The following is a 24,769-nucleotide window of genomic DNA, read 5'->3' on the forward strand; positions in this document are numbered from 1 at the left end:
TCTGCTAAGCCAGGCAATTAGGGAGGGTGGAAAGACCTTTAAACCAACCTCATAAAAAAATTGGCAAGAAAATTTCATGCAAAAGGCTTTCAGCATACAAAAAATGGTGCCCAGAGAGCTGGCTCATAGAACCAGAGAGAGTCAGATACAACTGTACGGATATCATACAAATACATATAAATATGCATTTATCTCAAGGCTAGACATGGACATGAGATGGCATTCAGGTTATCTGACCATCACACAAATGTGTAGAACGAACATGACATAAATGCACCCAATCATTCTAGTCAACCAGGTACGCTTGTTACTAAAATATCTTGGGGGTAACAATACCAATCAACAGGAAAATCTGTCTGTAATTATTCGTTTTTCCTCTTTTCTGATAATAACTAAACATTTTGAGTTTCCCCTCAATTTCAGTGACAAATATTCCCTGCATTGATACTAAGAGCAATATAAACCTAGCAGGATTCTCTAAAACAAAGGGAAAAAAAGTATTTGGCTACACATGCATTTTAATAGAAAAATAGGGGTTTCTTTTGAACATATTTTCCACCAAATACATGTTGTCGCAGTTTATTCATTGCTATATATTGCCCAGTGCTAGTACTCCCATAGATTGTACAGGTCCCCTGCAGTATGCAGGGACCAACATGGGATAGGCCAAAGGGCTTGTTTCTTCTCCTCTCTTATCTTTCAGGTTGCTATTGGATTCTGCAACAGCCACAACCCCCAGCAACAGTGGCGGACTGGCTAAGGTTTTGGCGGTTCCGCATTCCCGCTCTTACATGCCTATATAAAGGGCTCCCACCGGCAGGCTCATGGCCGTGCTGACTGGAAACCAGAATCCACGCACTCCCCCGCGCCCCCCTCGCTTTTTTTGTGTTTTATTCATGTCACAGTGTTTGTTAGTTGGGGCAGTCATCCAGTGTAGTCTGGATGGACAGCGTTATTTGTTTTGCTGGATTTGGTCATTTGAAGGCAATGGGAATTTAAGTTATGCCAACATTTTAAGTTGAATGTGGTAACTCTGTTATGTTTAAATGGGTCACCCCATAATGACCATTAAATGAAATGGTGTCTGTCTCTTTATTTATGGTGTTTTATTTACTCCTTTGTAATATCCCATGCAGTAGGACGACACTGCGCTGAGACATTACTGAGCCAGTTCTGTTTGAGCAGTTTTGCCATTTTGAAACTGTAAACAAAGGCGAAAAAAGATCTAAGTAAATTCAAATAACTTTCTCTCCTTAACTAAATATGGATCTTGTGTTCTTGCTTGATATCAAAACAAAACTTCAATAACGTTTTTTTACTGGAGTTTCAATTAGCTTTGTAATGTTAAAGACTTGTGGCTATGATACTGCTGCTGGGCGAATAGAAGTGAGTGTTTTATAGTCCATCAGTCAGCCTGATACCATCATAGCGTGTAGAATATGCAACAAAGAGAAGATTCACAAGGAACAAGAATAAACATTAATCCTCCAGATTATAATACTGAAGGTTGTCATAGCTCCGGGCACCTAAAAACTACAAGGTGTCATGCTAGCCATTCGTTATGTAATTTATGGTAGTGATAAGACCAGGAACATCATTCCAGATGAGATGACGTAGTGAATATACCTAAATGTACACTGTCATTTTTTTGCTCAATGTTAACATTTTATTAATGCTTACAAGTTTATGAATTGACCTATTCAATTAATCTGAATTATAGAATCATCATTTGATCATTTTGAGACATACAACTAGAATGAGCATACTGCAAATGATGGCCAGAATAGTATTAGAATTCTATATGACTATACTTGTTTGATATCAGTGGCTCAAAAATGATTGAGGTCAAAAATCAACATGACAGCCAGAGAATTAAGATTCTCAGAGAGAGGTCAGACACATCAGGCTACATAATTCCCTTGTGAAATGTGTCCTTTAACACGTGTATCTTCAGATTAAAGCCTATCTCCAGGAAATCTGAAAATTCCCCCTGCAAGGGGACTGTGCCCACACAGCAAAGATTAAGAGCCGGTTCACACTGAGGCGATCTGACTTCGGGGGGCGACCTGTGAAGTCGCGTGCACCGCGACTTCGGCGCGACTTGCAGGGACTTCACAGAATGGAAGTTTATGCAAGTCGCTCCGAGGTCACCCCGAAGTAGTACAGGACCCTTTTTCTAAGTCGGAGCAACTTGTGTCGCTCCTATTAGAACGGGTCCTGTAGCAGTCAATGGACCGCGACCAACCGCGAGTTGTCAGGCTGACAAGTCGCCTGACAAGTCGCGGCAGTGTGCATGGGCTCTAAAGCGGTTGTATACTTACCTAAAAAAAAAAAAAACCCTGCAGGAGAAAGGCATAATGAGCTAGTATGCATTGCATTCTAGCTCATTATGAAATACTTACCTTAAAACGAAGCTCCGACACGGTCACCCGATCACCACTGAGGGAGCCGTCATGTTCCCTCGGCGTCTCTTGCTGGTTCGGCGGCTCCGGCGCTGTGAGTGGCCGGAGCTGCGATGACTTCACTCCCGCACGCATGCGGCAAGGATTCCGGCAAAGAGCTCTGAAGGTCCGCCGGACCTTCAGAGTGCATGTGCCGCTGGTTTCAGCGGCTGCATGCAGGACGAATATCTCCTAAACCTTGCAGGTTTAGGAGATATTAATTTTACCTACAGGTAAGCCTTATTAGGCTACCAGTATACTACCACTTTAACTGCTCATTTTTATTAACCCAATCCTCCACTCCTCAGGCAGACGCTCTAGGAGTGGACTGTCCCTTGGCTTCAACACGTCCAGTGCAGAGCTATGGACCGTCTATCCAACTTGACATCAGGACCTTAGACTGCTGGAGCATGGGGGAGAGGATGCTGTAGAAACCAGTCTAGCAGAGTGATGGAGCATAGGATCTTTTTTATGCCCCTAGACCAGTGATGGCGAACCTTGGCACCCCAGATGTTTTGGAACTACCTTTCCTATGATGCTCATGGACTCTGCAGTGTATATTGAATATATCCACCATTTAACCTCATTCTTTTTTTCCACGTCTATTAATATTTTTAGACTATGCAGTGTAGTTAAGCTTCATGGGAAATGTAGTTCCAAAATATCTGGGGTGCCAAGGTTCACCATCACTGCCCTAAACCTAAATGAGCAGTAAACCTCATGCAGTCTGGGTGCAACCCTACTGCCAGGGAGAATTTTCAAGTTTCTTGAAGCTGGGTTTAAAAATACAATCCCCTATAATGAAAGTATTCTTTGCTACTTTAGAAAGTGGTCAAGTACCCTGCAATATAAATAAAAAATCTGCTAAACAGCCTCTGTAGGCGGATCCGTGCTGCTCAGCGGGGATCGATCCGCCGATCCCCACTGAGCCGGCGGATGACAGCTCCGTCTCCGCTTGCAGTGCGGAGAGGGAGATGTCACAGCCCCCGCTGCTCTCTATGGGGAATCGGATGAGAGCGGACCGCCTGTCCGCTCTCATCCGATCCCATCCGATCCAATCCGATCCCCAGGATGGATGGAAAATAGGGTTTCCACCCGTCCGGATTTCACGGACATGATCGGATACGGATGGCAGCGGGTGTCAGCAGACATGTCACCGCTGACATCCGCTGCTCCATAGGGATGCATGGGGCATCCGATCAGATCCGCCTAAAAAACTGACAGGCGGATCTGATCGGACCGCCCGTGTGAAAGAGCCCTTAAGTGAACACAATCTGACTTCTACTACTACTCCTTCCTGCATCTGGCACTTCATTCATGACACTGTACATCAGCGTGGTGCATTTTGACAAGGCCCTAGTATGTGTATGTATGAATGTGAGTTAAGCAAGCCACAGATTATACAATTGTCTTTCCTTCCAAAGAAAATTGCTCAATTCCCCCATCAACACAGTCAGGGAAGCCTTCCCTGCAGGCAGAATACAGGCTTTTATGGTCCCAAAAAAATAAAAGATGGTAGAGTGGGAGCAATGGCCTGGAGTGTGTGGCACTTTAAGGTGTGTATCTGTGGATTAGAGATACAGAGGTAAAGGGAGCATGTGGGACCCAGCTGAACTTTTTACATTTCTAGCCAAATTGACCAACCTATCAGTGTACAATTTATTGCTTTTCACCATGATGTTTACCATTGCCAGCAGGGTGTTTTGTAGCTCTGTTGTTCAAGGGGGTGGGTGTCAAACTGTGAAAAAAATCCCTTTAAATCCTCCATTATTCTGCCTGGAAATCAGCAGCTGAATAGTTTTAAAGGGGGTACACAATCTGACAGTTTAAGAAAATAGATAGATTTGGTTCATTTGGTGATAGCAACTAACACAATGCAGTGTCCAGATGTATAAATTGATCTTGGCTATAGGTTACTGCATTGCACATGGCATCATTGCTCCCAACCTGACTGATGTTTTCAAGATGTTAGAAAATAGCAGTAGAGTATTGTACTGTCAGTCATCAAAGAATACAGAAATTTGGATTAAAGTGATACCTTTTATTGGCTAACTTCAAATGAACTTATTAGGCTTCATGCACACAGCTGTGTTAAGGCAAGCAAAATGCCTAGCTTTAAAAACAGGGCATTTTCCTGTGCCCGGGTAGTCACAGATGGGGCGTACAGCTAGCCGCTGACATAAATGGCAATGCACCTCTGTACTCATGTAAACACTGATGCTTCTGTGCATTGGTTGTACATATGATGTATTCTCCCAAGTTCTGCATACTTGACAAAACGGTGTACGTGTATGCAAGGGTAAACGTTGATGCAGAGTCATTGGCATTTACAGGTGTGGGAAAACACTGTGCTTGTTATAATTTATGCCTGGAAATGTTTGTGTGCGCAGGGTCTTAAAGTTGCACGCTTTCAATATGTTTTAGAACCACTGTGCAGGCATTATACATTTCCCATCAATGCAAAAAGCCTGAAGAAGAGATCTAATGCCTCGTTTCGGGTGGTACGGTACGGTTCGGTTCAGTACGGTACGGTTCGGAGCGGTACACATTGCGTTTCCACTGCCAATAGTACCCTTTCATGATAGGCGTGGTGTAGCAGGAAAGCTGTGATAGACAATTCTCTGTCAACCAATCAAAGTTCTGCAGAGTGTAGCTCCACCCTGTTGGTACGGTACTAATGTGCTTGGTACCCCAACGAAAGGGTACCAAAAAAGTGGTACGGTACGGTTCGGAATTAGGGTACCATTCATAAAGGAAACGGCATAAATAGCGTACCGTACTGAACCGTACCAGAAAGCTCAGCGGACCGTGCGAAAGAGCCCTTACAATCATGGTGATACCTCACATGTGTGGTTTGAACACCGTTTACATATGCGGGGTGTGACTTATTTATGCGTTCGCTTCTGCGTGTGAGCAAGGAGGGATGGGGCGCTTTATTTTTTTTTCTTATTTATTTTTATTTAATTTTTTTTATTTTTACACTGTCCCTTAATTTTTATTTTTTTTTTTCACTTTTATTGCTGTCACAAGGAATGTAAACATCCCTTGTGACAGTAATAGGCAATGACAGTTACCCTTTATGGAGGGTTCTGGGGTCTAAAAGACCCAAAATCCCCCCTCTGCACTTAAAAGCATTCAAAAAGCCAAGTTTGGCTGTTTTGAATACAGTCATTTTTTTAAAATCTGGAACCTTTAAGGCTCCAGTAACCAGAAGTGACATTGTGATGTCGCTTCTGGGTTTCTACATCAGAGCCCCGATCAAAGCCGAATCCGGCTTTGTTCAGGTCTTCGGTCAGCCGGCAGACGTAGAGACCCGGACAAGCCGCAAAAGGTGGCGGGGGGGGGGGGGGGCAACTACCCCCCCCGCTACTTTCAATAACAACCGAGCAGCCGCATTGATTGTTATTACAAGAAATCCGACTGGCGGCTCTGTAAAACAGAACCAGGTGATGCCTCTAGCTGCAGGCTGATATCACCCTCTTGAAGCCGAGGCCACATATTTGCGTTACTTCGGCAGGAAGGGGTTAATGACTTGAGTTAGTCAATAAAGGGGTTGATTTACTAAGACTGGAGAGTGCAAAATATGGTGTAGCTTTGCATGGTAGCCAATCAGCTTCTAACTTCCGCTTATTTAAGTTTTGACAAAAAAACAGGAAGCTGATTAGTTTCTACGCAGGGCTGCATGAGATTTTGCACTATCCAGTTTTAGTAAATCGACCCCTATAGAGTATCACCTAAAGCGGAATTCCACCTGTTTTGGTGATTATTAAAAGTCAGCAGCTACAAAAAATGTAGCTGCTGACTTTTAATAAACAAACACTCACCTGTCCCTCGTCCCAGCGATGCCGCCAGGGGGAGCCACGGTTCTCTCCCTCTTCTCCCTGTGGCGCCGACATCTCTAGTGTGGGGAACCCGGCTGTGAAGCTGCAAGCATGTGCGAGTCGCGCTGCGCGTCCTGAGTGGACGGGCAATCCTCTGGGACCTGTGACGTGTCCCAGAGGATTGCAGAGAGGGAGGGAGAGAGGAGCACCTCCGCTCGAGTCGCCTAGGCGGCCGAGCGGAGGTGGGAGCACTGCGAAAAGCGATCTGATCTGGGGATGTCGTTAACCTTTAATTGACACCCCCAGCGTATCGCATATGGCAGTGTGAACTGCCAGGGGTGCGGATGCGATGCGTTCCCGCATTGCAGAAATGTGAACCGGGACTTAAACTCCAAACGCTCTGTGAGAAGTTACAAAGCAAGAGAGGTTGTTTGTGCCACAAGCCTAATATGTATTTTTATGATTTCTTTATTGGGTATAACCACTGACTAAAGCTGGATACACGGAGATCTAAATTTGTCCGGTTCAGCAGGAACTGGTAGAATTTAGATCTGTGTTTAGCCCTCTCTGTTCAATAGAAGCTGATTGCTAGACCCACTTCTGTCGAACAGTCCTGCTGGGAAATCAGCATTCAAGTGGCTGCAGCACTGATCTGTGTATTCTGACAGGTGGAGGGGGGATCCCCACTGTCAGGATACAATAGCGCAGTGGGGGAGATTACTCCATCCACATTGCTTGCTTATGCCTCGTACACACGCAACGATTGTTGGCCGTGAATTTTCGGCCAACGTCCGATCGGCCGATTGTCGGCTTGTTAGTATGATGCTTCCGACAACCGACTGCGACTTTTCGGCCGAACAAAATCTGGTGTGCATGCTATAAAATTTTTGTTGACTGTCACCAGAACGGCCGATTGTTCGTCAGTCAGTACAGATTTCGGCTGACAAAAGTCAGTTGAGCAAGACTGGGCATGCTCAGAGAAGAAAAAACACACGGAAAGTAAACCATCACATGACATCACTTCTGAAGTTGGTTGTTGTTGGCCGAGAAAATTAATGTGCAGTCTAGAGCACATTTCAACCAACACAACAACACTGGACAAAAGACGGCCGATTGGTCGGCCAACAATCGTTGCATGTACAGTACGAGGCATTAGATACAGGAATCTGTGAGGTTTTTTCAACTTGCTGGTTGAAAAAAAAAAAAAAAATTCACAGTGTGTACCCAACTTAAGACTCAAGGATGATCTGTTCCAGGACTGCATTAGTATCGTACAGCTAATTTAAAACAAGGATAACACTCCCCCCATTGACACCTGGCAGTAATGCACTACTGTTACTCCTAATAAAGATACAAGATTCCAGCTCTAGCCAATCAGCAATGTCCTTAAAGACCCAGTTTTGATGAGATGGGGTTTCATACATAATGAAGGAGAAGTCAAAGTGCTGAACTTCTGGAATGCTTGGTACCTATACTTCTGCAAAATACTGCTAATGAAGATGTTAGGCAAACACATCCTTTATGTATCATATATGTACAACGTGACTTCCAGACCGCCCGCTCTGATAACATTAACAACTCACAATAAAAGGAAGGAAATAATGGTGCACGTTTTGAAACAGTATATATTTCAAGGAGATGTATGGCAATACTTTTTTTTCCCATTTATACCTAGGTGAATGAAGCATCGCTCCGATGCTGGAAATGTCCCCCAGCGCCTTTGCACTGATAACCGAGTGATCGAACACAACCGATCTAACAGTTTCCTGAGTAGAGAGCTACTGACTGTCAGTCACAGCTCTCTGCACTGCCCCCCTCCTCGCTTATTGGAGCGCTGAGCTGTGGGGGGGGGGGAGTGGCCGGCTCAGGCTCTCAGCGGCTCGCGGTGCCTGGACCAACTTCTGTAATGTAAGCAGACAGTGAACTTCACACCGCTGTCTGCTGAAAATGGGTCACAGGAGTGCACAACCAACTGCACACTTGTGATCCATAGGAGATGTACAGCCAAACAAATCTCCTTTAACGGTCCATGAATTCAGAGGAAGTTACAAAACACAAACAGAAATAAATACACTATATTTATAGTACATTTATACAGAGGACTAAATGCCACATGAAAAATATGAAAGAAAGAAAGAAAGAAAGAAAGAAAGAAAGAAAGAAAGAAAGAAAGAAAGAAAGAAAGAAAGAAAGAAAGAAAGACAGAGAAACAGATAGCAATGAAAAAGAGAGAAAGAGAGAAGAAAGAAAGAGAGACAGAAAGAGAAACAGATAGCAATGAAAAAGAGAGAAAGAGAGAAGAAAGAAAGAAAGAAAGAGAGAAGAAAGAAAGAAAGAAAGAAAGAAAGAAAGAAAGAAAGAAAGAAAGAAAGAAAGAAAGAAAGAAAGAAAGAAAGAAAGAAAGAAAGAAAGAAAGAAAGAAAGAAAGAAAGGGAAAAATATAAATAAGAAAGAAAGAGAGAGAAAAGAAAGAAAGAAACAGATGAGAAAGAAAGAAAGAAAGAAAGAAAGAAAGAAAGAAAGAAAGAAAGAAAGAAAGAAAGAAAGAAAGAAAGAAAGAAAGAAAGAAAGAAAGATAGCAATGCAAGAAAGAAACAGATAGAAACAGATAAGGAAGAAAGAAAGAAATAAAGAGAGACAAAAAGAGAAACAGATAGCAATGAAAAAGAAAGAAAGAGAGAAGAAAGAAAGACAGATAGCAATGCAAGAAAGAAAGAGAAACAGATAGCAATGAAAGAGAGAAAAACAGAAAGAAAGAAAGAAAGAAAGAAAGAAAGAAAGAAAGAAAGAAAGAAAGAAAGAAAGAAAGAAAGAAAGAAAGAAAGAAAGAAAGAAAGAAAGAAAGAAAGAAAGAAACAGATAGCAATGAAAGAGAGAGAAAAATATAAATAAGAAGGAAAGAAAGAAAGAAAGAAAGAAAGAAAGAAAGAAAGAAAGAAAGAAAGAAAGAAAGAAAGAAAGAAAGAAAGAAAGAAAGAAAGAAAGAAAGAAAAAGAAAGAAAAATATAGCAATACAAGAAAGGAGATAGAAACAAATAAGAATAAAGAGAGAAAGAAAGAGAAACAGATAGCAATGAAAAAGAGAGAAGAAAGAAAGATAGAGATAGCAATACAAGAAAGAAAAGGATAGAAACAGATAAGAAAGAAAGATAGATAGATAGAAGCCATAGCTGAATTCAGCCTATTAAGGGAAGTATATAGGCTATTGCTGGCCATCCCTTCTGGAAATGCTAGTTGCCTGGCTGTCATACTGCTCCACAGGCACAGGATGTGGGTCAGTATTCCAGGTATATCTGTGTGTCTCCCCCCACCCCAGAGCTGACAATCTATGAGGCACTTACCTTGTTGTTGAGCTTGCAGTGTGCCGGGTCCCTGTGACTCCGGTGGTTGGCTGTGACCAGTACGAGTAGAAAGGCATGTAATAATCCATGTGGAATGGTGACCATCCTAGCAGGCAGAGTGAGGGAAGGAGAGCACGCAGTGTATCCCGGCCGGGCTCTCTCTCACAGAGGAGCTGAGCTGTAGAAGTTGGCGGGGATCTCCTCAGAGGAGAGGGTAGTGAGGAGGGCAGAGCGGCTCCGGGGTGCCATAGTGCTGTATAGGAAGCCTGCCGATAGAAGGGTTTATTGTGCAATGATTGGAATAGTCACCTCACACTGTCCTGCTCCGATGTTGGGATGTGTGAGGCGGTGTGTAGTCCCTGTGTGAAGTAGAAAGTTGTGGGAGGTGTCAGGAACTTTCCCTGTGTCCCTCCTCCCTCATGTACATATATAGAATGGGTGGTGCGGGCTGCCCTCAGGACATCAGGTACCGTGCAAGGGTGAGGGAACTCGTAGTCTGCCACAGTTACCTCAACCTTACACGCCGACAGTGAGCATCCGCCCCCTACAAATATATCATACATTCAAATATTCTGCCTGTATTCAAACGTTCCTCCATGTAGCAGAGAACCTGAGTAAAAAGGTTTACATGAATACAACTTTAAATCCTAGGTGGCCTGATGCTAGGATGCGGGCAGCTCTTGGCATCCTTTTGTTGCTAGGGTGCAGGACATGGTGTCCTGTCGCTAGGACTTTCTGCCAACCAAAGTCCTTCTGTTGCTATTATGCAAGCCACTTCTGCCTCCTTTTGTTTCTTTTTTTGTTTTTTTTGCAGAGAACACTTCTGAAGTCACCTGGCTTCCTTCTTTTGCTAGGACACAGGCAGCTTCTGCCACCCAGTGTCCTTCTTTTGCTAGGTTACAGTACACTTCTGAAGGGCGCTATCTAGTGCCCCTCTGTTGCTAGGATGCAGGTAGTTTTTGCCACAGAGTGTCCTTCTGTTGCTAGAGCACAGGAAGCTTCTGCTGTCCATTGTTCTTTTGTAGCTAGGATGCAGGAAGCTTCTGACAGGGAGATACCTAGTTTCCTTCTGTTTCTAGAGCACAGGAAGCTTCTGACAGGGAGATACCTAGTTTCCTTCTGTTTCTAGAGCACAGGAAGCTTCTGACAGGGAGATACATAGTTTCCTTCTGTTTCTAGAGCACAGGAAGCTTCTGCTGTCCATTGTTCTTTTGTAGCTAGGATGCAGGAAGCTTCTGACAGGGAGATACCTAGTTTCCTTCTGTTTCTAGAGCACAGGAAGCTTCTGACAGGGAGATACCTCGTTTTCTTCTGTTTCTAGAGCACAGGAAGCTTCTGACAGGGAGATACATAGGTTCCTTCTGTTTCTAGAGCACAGGAAGCTTCTGCTGTCCATTGTTCTTTTGTAGCTAGGATGCAGGAAGCTTCTGACAGGGAGATACCTAGTTTCCTTCTGTTTCTAGAGCACAGGAAGCTTCTGACAGGGAGATACCCCGTTTTCTTCTGTTTCTAGAGCACAGGAAGCTTCTGCTGTCCATTGTTCTTTTGTAGCTAGGATGCAGGAAGCTTCTGACAGGGAGATACATAGTTTCCTTCTGTTTCTAGAGCACAGGAAGCTTCTGCTGTCCATTGTTCTTTTGTAGCTAGGATGCAGGAAGCTTCTGACAGGGAGATACCTAGTTTCCTTCTGTTTCTAGAGCACAGGAAGCTTCTGACAGGGAGATACCTAGTTTCCTTCTGTTTCTAGAGCACAGGAAGCTTCTGACAGGGAGATACATAGTTTCCTTCTGTTTCTAGAGCACAGGAAGCTTCTGCTGTCCATTGTTCTTTTGTAGCTAGGATGCAGGAAGCTTCTGACAGGGAGATACCTAGTTTCCTTCTGTTTCTAGAGCACAGGAAGCTTCTGACAGGGAGATACCTCGTTTTCTTCTGTTTCTAGAGCACAGGAAGCTTCTGACAGGGAGATACATAGGTTCCTTCTGTTTCTAGAGCACAGGAAGCTTCTGCTGTCCATTGTTCTTTTGTAGCTAGGATGCAGGAAGCTTCTGACAGGGAGATACATAGTTTCCTTCTGTTTCTAGAGCACAGGAAGCTTCTGACAGGGAGATACCCCGTTTTCTTCTGTTTCTAGAGCACAGGAAGCTTCTGCTGTCCATTGTTCTTTTGTAGCTAGGATGCAGGAAGCTTCTGACAGGGAGATACCTAGTTTCCTTCTGTTTCTAGAGCACAGGAAGCTTCTGACAGGGAGATACCCCGTTTTCTTCTGTTTCTAGAGCACAGGAAGCTTCTGCTGTCCATTGTTCTTTTGTAGCTAGGATGCAGGAAGCTTCTGACAGGGAGATACATAGTTTCCTTCTGTTTCTAGAGCACAGGAAGCTTCTGCTGTCCATTGTTCTTTTGTAGCTAGGATGCAGGAAGCTTCTGACAGGGAGATACCTAGTTTCCTTCTGTTTCTAGAGCACAGGAAGCTTCTGACAGGGAGATACATAGTTTCCTTCTGTTTCTAGAGCACAGGAAGCTTCTGCTGTCCATTGTTCTTTTGTAGCTAGGATGCAGGAAGCTTCTGACAGGGAGATACCTAGTTTCCTTCTGTTTCTAGAGCACAGGAAGCTTCTGACAGGGAGATACCTCGTTTTCTTCTGTTTCTAGAGCACAGGAAGCTTCTGACAGGGAGATACATAGGTTCCTTCTGTTTCTAGAGCACAGGAAGCTTCTGCTGTCCATTGTTCTTTTGTAGCTAGGATGCAGGAAGCTTCTGACAGGGAGATACCTAGTTTCCTTCTGTTTCTAGAGCACAGGAAGCTTCTGACAGGGAGATACCCCGTTTTCTTCTGTTTCTAGAGCACAGGAAGCTTCTGCTGTCCATTGTTCTTTTGTAGCTAGGATGCAGGAAGCTTCTGACAGGGAGATACATAGTTTCCTTCTGTTTCTAGAGCACAGGAAGCTTCTGCTGTCCATTGTTCTTTTGTAGCTAGGATGCAGGAAGCTTCTGACAGGGAGATACCTAGTTTCATTCTGTTTCTAGAGCACAGGAAGCTTCTGACAGGGAGATACCTAGTTTCCTTCTGTTTCTAGAGCACAGGAAGCTTCTGACAGGGAGATACATAGTTTCCTTCTGTTTCTAGAGCACAGGAAGCTTCTGCTGTCCATTGTTCTTTTGTAGCTAGGATGCAGGAAGCTTCTGACAGGGAGATACCTAGTTTCCTTCTGTTTCTAGAGCACAGGAAGCTTCTGACAGGGAGATACCTCGTTTTCTTCTGTTTCTAGAGCACAGGAAGCTTCTGACAGGGAGATACATAGGTTCCTTCTGTTTCTAGAGCACAGGAAGCTTCTGCTGTCCATTGTTCTTTTGTAGCTAGGATGCAGGAAGCTTCTGACAGGGAGATACATAGTTTCCTTCTGTTTCTAGAGCACAGGAAGCTTCTGACAGGGAGATACCCCGTTTTCTTCTGTTTCTAGAGCACAGGAAGCTTCTGCTGTCCATTGTTCTTTTGTAGCTAGGATGCAGGAAGCTTCTGACAGGGAGATACCTAGTTTCCTTCTGTTTCTAGAGCACAGGAAGCTTCTGACAGGGAGATACCCCGTTTTCTTCTGTTTCTAGAGCACAGGAAGCTTCTGCTGTCCATTGTTCTTTTGTAGCTAGGATGCAGGAAGCTTCTGACAGGGAGATACATAGTTTCCTTCTGTTTCTAGAGCACAGGAAGCTTCTGCTGTCCATTGTTCTTTTGTAGCTAGGATGCAGGAAGCTTCTGACAGGGAGATACCTAGTTTCCTTCTGTTTCTAGAGCACAGGAAGCTTCTGACAGGGAGATACATAGTTTCCTTCTGTTTCTAGAGCACAGGAAGCTTCTGCTGTCCATTGTTCTTTTGTAGCTAGGATGCAGGAAGCTTCTGACAGGGAGATACCTAGTTTCCTTCTGTTTCTAGAGCACAGGAAGCTTCTGACAGGGAGATACCTCGTTTTCTTCTGTTTCTAGAGCACAGGAAGCTTCTGACAGGGAGATACATAGGTTCCTTCTGTTTCTAGAGCACAGGAAACTTCTGCTGTCCATTGTTCTTTTGTAGCTAGGATGCAGGAAGCTTCTGACAGGGAGATACCTAGTTTCCTTCTGTTTCTAGAGCACAGGAAGCTTCTGACAGGGAGATACCCCGTTTTCTTCTGTTTCTAGAGCACAGGAAGCTTCTGCTGTCCATTGTTCTTTTGTAGCTAGGATGCAGGAAGCTTCTGACAGGGAGATACATAGTTTCCTTCTGTTTCTAGAGCACAGGAAGCTTCTGCTGTCCATTGTTCTTTTGTAGCTAGGATGCAGGAAGCTTCTGACAGGGAGATACCTAGTTTCCTTCTGTTTCTAGAGCACAGGAAGCTTCTGACAGGGAGATACATAGTTTCCTTCTGTTTCTAGAGCACAGGAAGCTTCTGCTGTCCATTGTTCTTTTGTAGCTAGGATGCAGGAAGCTTCTGACAGGGAGATACCTAGTTTCCTTCTGTTTCTAGAGCACAGGAAGCTTCTGACAGGGAGATACATAGTTTCCTTCTGTTTCTAGAGCACAGGAAGCTTCTGCTGTCCATTGTTCTTTTGTAGCTAGGATGCAGGAAGCTTCTGACAGGGAGATACCTAGTTTCCTTCTGTTTTTAGAGCACAGGAAGCTTCTGACAGGGAGATACCTCGTTTTCTTCTGTTTCTAGAGCACAGGAAGCTTCTGACAGGGAGATACATAGTTTCCTTCTGTTTCTAGAGCACAGGAAGCTTCTGCTGTCCATTGTTCTTTTGTAGCTAGGATGCAGGAAGCTTCTGACAGGGAGATACCTAGTTTCCTTCTGTTTCTAGAGCACAGGAAGCTTCTGACAGGGAGATACCCCGTTTTCTTCTGTTTCTAGAGCACAGGAAGCTTCTGCTGTCCATTGTTCTTTTGTAGCTAGGATGCAGGAAGCTTCTGACAGGGAGATACATAGGTTCCTTCTGTTTCTAGAGCACAGGAAGCTTCTGCTGTCCATTGTTCTTTTGTAGCTAGGATGCAGGAAGCTTCTGACAGGGAGATACCTAGTTTCCTTCTGTTTCTAGAGCACAGGAAGCTTCTGACAGGGAGATACCCCGTTTTCTTCTGTTTCTAGAGCACAGGAAGCTTCTGCTGTCCATTGTTCTTTTGTAGCTAGGATGCAGGAAGCTTCTGACAGGGAGATACCTAGTTTCCTTCTGTTTCTAGAGCACAGGAAGCTTCTGACAGGGAGATACATAGTTTCCTTCTGTTTCTAGAGCACAGGAAGCTTCTGCTGTCCATTGTTCTTTTGTAGCTAGGATGCAGGAAGCTTCTGACAGGGAGATACCTAGTTTCCTTCTGTTTTTAGAGCACAGGAAGCTTCTGACAGGGAGATACCTCGTTTTCTTCTGTTTCTAGAGCACAGGAAGCTTCTGACAGGGAGATACATAGTTTCCTTCTGTTTCTAGAGCACAGGAAGCTTCTGCTGTCCATTGTTCTTTTGTAGCTAGGATGCAGGAAGCTTCTGACAGGGAGATACCTAGTTTCCTTCTGTTTCTAGAGCACAGGAAGCTTCTGACAGGGAGATACCTCGTTTTCTTCTGTTTCTAGAGCACAGGAAGCTTCTGCTGTCCATTGTTCTTTTGTAGCCAGGATGCAGGAAGCTTCTGACAGGGAGATACCTCGTTTTCTTCTGTTTCTAGAGCACAGGAAGCTTCTGCTGTCCATTGTTCTTTTGTAGCTAGGATGCAGGAAGCTTCTGACAGGGAGATACATAGTTTCCTTCTGTTTCTAGAGCACAGGAAGCTTCTGCTGTCCATTGTTCTTTTGTAGCTAGGATGTAAGAAGCTTCTGACATGGAGATACCTAGTTTCCTTCTATTTCTAGAACACAGGAAGCTTCTGCTGTCCATTGTAGCTAGGATTTGTAGCTTCTGATGGGATCTACCAAGTGTCCTTGTGTTGCTAGTACACAGTCAGCTTCTGCTACACAGTGCCCATCTGTTGTTAGGACAATGGCAGCTTCTGTTGTCAAGAGTTCTTTTGTTGCTAGTATGTAGGGTACTTCTTAAGGGAGTTACCTAGTGTGCTTGTGTCGCTAAGACACAGGCAGCTTCTGAAACACAGCATTCTTCTGTTGATAGGACGCAGCCAGCTTCTGTTGTATGGCATCCTTTTGTTGCTAGGGCACAGGCAGCTTCTACTTCCGAGTATCCTTCTCTTGCTGGGATGCAGGCAGCTTCTGTTGTCCAGTGTTCTTTTGGTTTGTTTGTTGCTAGGGTGTAGGACACTTCTGAAAGAAGGTACCTAGTGTCCTTCTGTTGCTAAGACGCAGGCAGCTTCTGCCACCCAGCATACTTCTGTTGTTAGGATACAGCCAGCTTTCGCTGTAAGGCATCCTTTTGTTGCTAGGGCACAGGAAGCTTTTGCCACCCAGTATCCTTCTATTGCTAGAATGCAGGTAGCTTCTGATGTCTAACATCCTCTTGTTGTTAAGGCACAGGACACATCTGAAGGGAACCACTAGAGTCCTTTTGCTGCTAGGATGCAGGCAGCTTCTGCCACCCATTATATTTCTGCAACTAGGATACAGGCAGCTTCTAACACCCATTGTCTTTCTGTTGCTAGGATGCAGGCAGCTTCTGCCACCCATTGTCTTTCTGTTGCTAGGATGCAGACAACTTCTGCTGTCTAAAATCCTTTTGTTGCTAGAGTGCAGGACTCTTTTAACCACTTTACCAGTAGAGGATTTTGCTGTCTTACGTCTGGGCCACTTTTTGCAATTCGGCACTGTGCGAGTTTAACGGACAATTGCGCGGTCGCGCGACGCTGTACCCAAATTAAATTTACGTCCTTTTTTTCCCACAAACAGAGCGTTCTTTTGGTGGTATTTGATCACCTGTGCGATTTTTACTTTTTGCTCTATAAACAAAAAAAGAGCGTTTATTTTGAAAAAATAACAATATTTTTCACATTTTTTTATATGAAATTCCCCCCAAAAAAATGTAAAAATCAAATTTTTTTTAAATTTTTGGCCAATTTGTTTTATGCTACCTATGTTTGGTAAAAAAAATCACAATAAGCGTATTTTGATTGGTTTGCGCAAAAGTTATTGCGTTTACTAACTAAGGGAAAGATTTCTGTCATTCTTGGTGTTTTTTTTTTAATGGCGGCGATCTGCGATTTTTTTTGCGGGACTGCGACATTGCGGCGGACAAATCGGACCCTTGACTGACATTTTTGACACTTTTGGGGTTACCAGTGACATTACTGCAGTAATCAGTACTATATGTATGCACTGTTACTGTAAAAATGACACTGGCAGGGAAGGGGTTAATTTTATTGGAGAGGGAGGGGTTAATGTATGCCTGGTGCTTACTGACATGTGGGGGGGGGGAGGTGACTGAGTGACACAAGGACAGATCGAGGGTTCAACTATGCTGAACCCTGCAATCTGACCCTGCCTGTCACTTCAGAGATCCGCCCGCTTGTGTTTACACAAGCGGGCGGATCTCCACACTCGATTCCCCGACGATCGGGGAAAGCAGCGGCGATCGCCGCTGCTCCTCCCCTGGCCCGACTCCCGCTGTGACTGAATACAGCGGGATCGAGCCTCCGGCGGCGCGCGCGCGCCGCCGAGGAAGGGGAGTGTCTGACGACGTAGGTCTACGTCGTCAGACGATAACGAACCACTTTGCCGCAGTAGGCTCAACGTGAGCAGACGGCAAGTGGTTAAAGGGAGCTGCTTAGTGTCCTTCTGTTGCTAGGATACAGAGATATAGGTTTCCAAAGTGGGCAGGATACTGGTGTTCAGCTTTAAAAACAGGTTTCTTTTGCCGCCTGTGTCTAGGGAGCTTTCCCCTCATTTCCTCTCCTATAAACTCAACATGAAGTAAGAGGATATCTTTCCAATGTTAGGAAAATCCCCTTTTAGGGCCCTTTTACATGGGCAGATTGATTGGACCCGAATGGACCCTCCATTCTCTATTGACACCTGCGGATATCCGATCCTGTCCTTTAAAAACAGACGAATGGGGATCCATTTCCCATTCATCCAGCTGATCGGGTGTAAATGGACAGGCGGCCTGTTTACATCCAGCCCCTCATAGAGGAGAGTAGGCTGTGTCTGTATCCACTCTGCATAAATGGAGCGGACATGGAGCAGCCATCCGCCTGCTCGGCGAGGATCAGTAGAGAAATTCCCCACTGAGCTGGTAGTCACAGGAACAAGTATCCCTATTGGAAGATTTTTTCCTCTCTTCCTTTTCTGGTGGCAACTTAACATTTTGGATTTATCCTCACATTTATTACCAGTAACATTGGTGAGGTGATATAAAAAGCTAACAGTGGTTCTAACCCCTCACTACTCTTATCAAAAAAGGTTTGCTTTATGTTATATTTTAAACCCAACTCCAGTGGATTTTTCAGTCAAAGGATGTTGGATGGTAGAGGGGGTAGAGGGCCAACAGGGTGAATTTCAGCTGATGCATCAGGAACCGGCTGAAAGTGGAATAGTGTACGGCCAACTTAAGGCTGGCCATACATGAGTCATTCTTTTTCATTCAACCAGCGGGTTGAACAAAAGAAAATTACTCGATTTCTCCATCCATGCACTCGATGTGGATAGGGAAATCCCTCCCGCTGAGTCTTTGTTTTCTGACAGCTGGGAGATTTACATTGCATTAGAATACACTTATCAATACTGCAGGCTTTATCCAGCAGCGTTGATCAAGAGAAAAGTTTCCAACAGGCTATCAATTAATAGATTGACTTGTGTCAGGGCCGGTGCAAGGATTTTTGGCGCCCTAGGCAAAATAAAAATTGCCGCCCCCCCCCCCCCCCCCCCAAAAGCACAAAAAGCCATTATGTAAAATAAAGTGCAAATTTTAATACAAAACATTCTGAAAGTGCAACACAACATATAGTTGTTAAGAGAAAAATAAACTGTATTGGAACACATGTTTTATGAATGTGCATCAAACATGCAGCATGCAGGGCAATGATGCACTTTAATGAAAGGGTCATTCTAATAGAGTTTAATGGCAGTGCACCTAAAAATGTGTGTAAAACATGCAGATCGATGCAACATGGAAAAACTACACCAAGTAGATGTAAACAGGGCCTTCAATTCACCTTATCCTTAACTTTCACACTGCCTTATTAACCGATTCCGGACTGCCCACCACATATTTACTGCGCGTCTGCGACAGGCTGGCCCTCAAGCGCAAACCGGCGTAGACCTACGATGGTCGCTCGCCTGCAGCTGTGAGCGCCTGTAGTCCCGGTTCACATTTGTGTGATGCGGGAATTCTGCGAATATACAGTGTGATCCCGCATCGCATCCGCACCCCTGGCAGTTCACACTGCCATATGCGATACGCTGGGGGTGTCAATTAAAAGTTAATGACACCCCCAGATCAGATCGCATCTCGCAGTGCAAACTGCATGGCTGATTTTGCACCGCACAGAGATCGCATGTAATGAAGGAGCAGTGCGCTCCAAATTACATGCGATCTCTGTGATCGCAAAAATGTGAACCGGCCCTAAGTGCCGGTTCACATTATTGCGGCTGCGGCGATCGCATGTAATGTCGGAGCGCACTGCTCCTTCATTACATGCGATCAGGTGTGCGGTGCAAAATCAGCCATACACTTTGTATGGCTAAATTCGCACTGCACCCGCAGCAAAGACGCACAGGACCCTTTTTTCAGCTGCATCAGGAGCGGATCGCACAGTGGTTCACACTTGTGTGATCCGATCCTGTGCGAACTGTAAGGTCCGGGTCACACTTATGCGATGCGGGAAGACTGTGAATTTGCAGCCTGTTCCTGCTTCGCAAAATACGCAGGGGGTGTCAATGAAATGTTAACGACACCCCAGTTTGATCGCATATGGCAGTGCGATCTGACAGTTCGCACAGGATCGGATCGCACAAGTGTGAACCACTGTGCGATCCGATCCTGATGCGGCTGAAAAAAAGGGTCATGTGCGTCTTTGCTGCGGGTGTGGTGCGAATTTAGCCATACAAAGTGTATTGGTGAACTCGCACCGCACAGCCGATCGCATGTAATGAAGGAGCAGTGCGCTCCGAATTACATGCGATTGCCGCAGCCGCAATAATGTGAACCAGCACTAAAGATCGCACTGCGATATGCGATCAAACTGGGGGTGTCGTTAACATTTCATTGACACCCCCTGTGTATCGCATATGGCAGTGTGAACTGCCAGGTGTGCGTTTGCGATGTGGGAACACGCTGCATATTCGCAGCGTTCCCGCATCGCATAAGTGTGACCCGGACCTTAGGCAGAATACAAATAGGGAGCCGAGCACAAGACAAGAGAAGTAGAGAAGATTTTTTTAAAACAGCCACAATAAAACAATTATACTCCATCCCAAGGATAAATGTAATGTTACCCCTCCCTCACTGAATATACCCATTTAACATGCCCATTTTCACTCACGTTTTTATATGTGTGTTCAAAATGGCACCAGCACGGCAGCACCAGGTTGGACAGGTCCTCTTCTCCTGGATCTTCTTCCTTCTTCCTGGATCTGGGGGTCTGGCCGGGGACTGGTCCTTCTTGCACATCTGCTCTGATTCAAAATGTGTTCCTTCCCGCTCCTGGATGCGATGCGCCCGCCCGGTCTCCTCCCCCCGCCCGCCCGGTCTCCTCCCCCCGCCCGCCCGGTCTCCTCCCCCCGCCCGCCCGGTCTCCTCTTCCCGCCCGCCCGGTCTCCTCCCCCCGCCTGCCCGGTCTCCTCCCCCCGCCTGCCCGGTCTCCTCTTCCCGCCCGCCCGGTCTCCCCCCCCCCGCCGCCCGACGTCATCGGCAGGGCAGAGGGAACCTCCACTGATGCAAAGCCTTCAGACGCTGAAGGCTGGAGCCAGCCAGGAGACCTACGTCACGCGCTGCCTGTCACACACACAAGTCTGTGTGTGACACACAGAGAGAGAGACATGAATGATTATTGAGCCGAGTGAGCCGAGGGCGCCGCCGCCCGCCGAGCCAATGGTACAGTAGTTAGCAGCACAGCAGCAAGAGGGGCGCCGCGCCGCCCGGTCGGCATACTGTAGTCATTGCGGACAGACAGCGCAACAAGTAGGATGCTGGCGCCCCCCTGCTGAGTGGCGCCCTAGGCGACTGCCTGGGTCGCCTTACAGGTGGCGCCGGCCCTGACTTGTGTACAGCCAGTCTACATACATGGATCGAAATTCAGCCGGTTCAGCAGGGACTGGCCAAATGTCTATTCATGTATGGCTGGCTTTAGACCTTGGGGAAGGGGTCATTTAGAGGGTCATTTTAAAAAAAAAGTATAGCTTTGCCTTAAGAAGTGGCAACAAAAATTATAACGTCTGTTTATTCAAGGGTCAGTCCTTGGGACTACTAGTTCCCCATCAGGTCCACTCTTCTTGTAATTGGCAGCAGGCAGTGGGTGGAACCATGGCCAACAGACAGCCTGCTATTCTCTATGGACACAGCCCAATGGGGTTTATTTACTAAACTAGAGAGTGCAAAATCTGGTGCAGCTCTGCATGAAGATCAATCAGCTAACAGATTTTTAGTCAAAGCTTAATTGAAAAAGCTGAAGTTAGAAGCTGATTGGCTACCATGGACAGCTGCACTAGATTTTTCACTCTCCAGTTTTAGTAAATCAAACCCACTGCATGCTGTCAGTCACAAGGGGAGATTGGACCTGATGAGGAAGTAGTGTCTCAGCTTCCCCATCAAGCTCCATCTATTGTCTGCTTTATTGGTTGTCAGAAGGCTTCACAGCCGCCAGTGTCTTTAACAAAACTGACAGGAGGGGAAGGGAGGGGAGAGGAAGAGGTAGTGGCAGCAAGCATTTTGCCTGCTACATGCCGTACAGAGATGGGCACCCTGCCTGTCTCTGTATGTCAACATACATTTGGTTTTAATTACCTTCTATTTCATTATCTACAAACTGGAGGTAATTATTTTTGATCTTGGTGCAGTATTTGCACCACCTTGTAAAAGTCATTAGGCTGTTAGGAAGCTATTAACCTCCCTGGCGGTATGATTGTTTCCGATTTTAGGTGCTGAAAGCGGCACAATTATTTTGCATGTAATTCTTAAAGAGGTTGTAAACCCTCTTGTATAACTTTTACCTATAGGTAAGCCTATATTAAGGCTTACCTATAGGTGCTATAAATATCTCCCAAACTTGCACCGTTTAGGAGATATTTACAGCGCAAACTGCCGATGACGTCATCGGCGCAGGCGCTCTGAGGGAACGGCCACCCGTGCCGTTCCTTTAGAGCTCAGTGCCGTGAACGGCGGCTCCCGCGCGCATGCGCGGGAGTGATGTAATCGCGCCTCCGGCCAATCAGATGGCCGGAGGACGCGAACCCGGAAGCGGGACAGCAGGACATGTCGCCGTCCTGTCGCTGAGGTGGCGGCACGGCGGGGGCTTCGTTTTAAGGTAAGTACTACATAATGAGCTAGTATGCGATGCATACTAGCTCATTATGCCTTTCTCTTTACAGGGCTTTTTTTTTCTTGGATTTTTTTTTGGACTTTACTTCCTCTTTAAGGACGAGCAGCCCAAACCAACTATTTACACATGATTTTTTTTACTGTACGTTCTTCTTTATAACATCTCGGGTATGATAAAGTTTGAAACACAAAATCATAAATTATAATATAATAAATTACTATAAATAAGTTAAAGTATATATATATATATATATATATATATATATATATATATGTATATATATATATATACGTATACATATATATTATATATATATATATATATATACGTATACATATATTCTATATATATATATATATATATATATATATATATATATATATATATATATATATGTAATGTGTGTGTATACGTACACGTATATCTATATCTATATATATATATATATATATATATATATATATATATATATATATATATATATACACACACATTTTATATATATATATATATATATATATATATATATATATATATATGTGTAAATATATATATATATATATATATATGTATATATATATATATATATATATATATATATATATATATAAAGTACAGTAAAACTGCAGGTAAAGGCCACTGGGGGGCAAACTAATGTCAATTTATGAAGATTCGGCCGCTGTATGCTGCGGGGACACATCGCAGGATCCCGGGGACAAGGCAAGTACCCTCTACCAGGATCCAGTAATGCTCCCTGGTGGTACCCCGAATGTGGCTAATGGCACTGAAATTCAACCCGAGCCACACAGGAATACCGCTAAGGAGGTTAAAAACTACCTGAATCTGCTGTACATGTTGGCAAATGTAACAAAACAGGCAGCAGGTATTTAAGTGTGGTACAGGGAATTGTGAAGGGTCATACTGCCAGAAAATTGTCATTAGGGCTATATTGAATTCTCCCATATAAATGAGATACCTGCCCTTGATCTTCTGGGTCTGCACACCTGCTGTGTCTATTGTGAGGAGTTCCACACTCTCTGTTGGGGTCTGTTTATTTTATATTATGGAAAATGCAACAGGAGGAGTTGGAACATGCAAGGGTGGGCAGGAACACTTAGAAACTCATAGGTGGACAGAACACATATGAGATCTCTAGCAGGGGCCATCACTTTTGGGGAAAGCAAGACATATAAGAAGCTGGGAGCTGATTCAGGACACTGGGCACCAACTATAACTAAAATATTACTTTTACGTGGACCTGTTGTTTAAAGTTTTTGTTACCCCAGAATTTCAAATTTCTGATATGTGCCTGTTGTACTTGTATGAAAAAGTATCCTGTTCTCTTTCTTTGCTTCCTTTGTGTGAACCCCCTGGTGATCCTGCCAGTCTCTGCTTTCCTATTAAAAATTGACCACACTAGGCAGGAGAGCAAAGTGTGGTCAGTTCTCTAGTTGTGCTGGGAACTCAGTCAGCTCTTTTTAAATGATCAGACTTGTCCTAACACCCCCCCCCCCCCACAACAGCCTTTCAGTGGGAAGATAAGTGTGATGTTGATTTTCCTTCCCCTAGCTCTTATGCAGCTGAGAACAGAGGAAATGTGATCACTTATAAAACGGAAAAAGTGTATTTATAATATATATATTTTTTTTATATCTTTACACAAATGTTTGCATTTTTGTATAAAATTTGCCGAAACTGTATACAAAAGTGCTCTATTCGTTTTAGAGCCGGTTCACATACAGGCGACCCGACTTGCCGGGGCGACCTGTGAAGTCGCGGTGCACAGCGCGCACCGCTACCTCGGAGAGACATGCACGGACTTCATATCATTGAAGTCAATGCAGGTCGCTCCAGGTCGCTCCAAAGTAGTACAGGACCCTTTTTCTAAGTCGGAGCGACTTGTGTCGCTCCTATTAGAACGGGTCCTGTGCTAATCTATGGCAGGCGACCCACGGCGACTTATCAGGCGACCAAGTCGCCTGACAAGTCGCCCCAGTGTGAACCGGCTCTTGGTTTTAAACTGAATGGGTTGTTTTAGAAGGTGATCGTTTACAATTACTTTAAGTGTAGATGATCCCTTAGACCCGGTTCACACTAATGCGAGTGCCGGGTTCGCATGTAATGTCGGAGCGCACTGCTCCGACATTACATGCGATCAGCTGTGCGGTGCGAGTTTAGCCATACAGTTTGTATGGCTAAATTCGCACCGCACCCGCAGCAAAGACGCACAGGAGGCATTTTTGCTGCCGCATCAGGATCGGATCGCACAGCGGTTCACACTTGTGCGATCCGATCCTGTGCGAACTGCACGATCGCACTGCGATATGCGATCAAACTGGGGGTGTCGTTAAGATTACATTGACACCCCCAGCGGATCGCATATGGCAGTGTGAACTGCCGGGGGTGCGTGTGCGATGCGGGAACAGGCTGCGAATTCGCAGCCTTCCCGCATCGCAATAGTGTGAACCGAGCCTTACAGACTTAAAGTGATTGTAAACTATCACCTTGTAAAACAAGCCAGTAAGTTTAAAATAGAAATGAAAGGCAAAACAGTTGTGTATAGGTATTAAAAAACATTATTAATACCCCTTTTTTCTTTTTTATATAAGTACAATACACTTTTGTACACTAGTACCGACTAGTAATACAGTGTTTCGCCTCAGTTTCTCTCCATCACTCAGCTAATGTGAACCCAGGGCTGATGGAGAGAGGCAGGGGAGGGTCAAACAAGG

The 24,769-nt window shown here is 44.9% G+C and overlaps 1 protein-coding gene across 1 annotated transcript in view; it reads right to left on the reverse strand.

Moving 5' to 3' along the window:
• Positions 1 to 9,708, reverse strand: part of TRABD2A (TraB domain containing 2A) — a gene marked incomplete at its 5' end in the record, with an annotated part of 160,586 nt that extends 150,878 nt beyond the window's left edge. Inside the window, one exon of the mRNA XM_082261235.1 lies at positions 9,604 to 9,708. Within this exon, the coding sequence (XP_082117361.1) occupies positions 9,604 to 9,708 (105 nt within the window). The remainder of the gene's footprint in view (positions 1 to 9,603) is intronic.
• Between the last annotated feature and the right edge of the window lie 15,061 nt (positions 9,709 to 24,769).

This window comes from Pelophylax lessonae, assembly GCF_965119305.1.
Source record: "Pelophylax lessonae genome assembly, chromosome: 1".
In the NCBI taxonomy this organism is placed as follows: domain Eukaryota; kingdom Metazoa; phylum Chordata; class Amphibia; order Anura; family Ranidae; genus Pelophylax; species Pelophylax lessonae.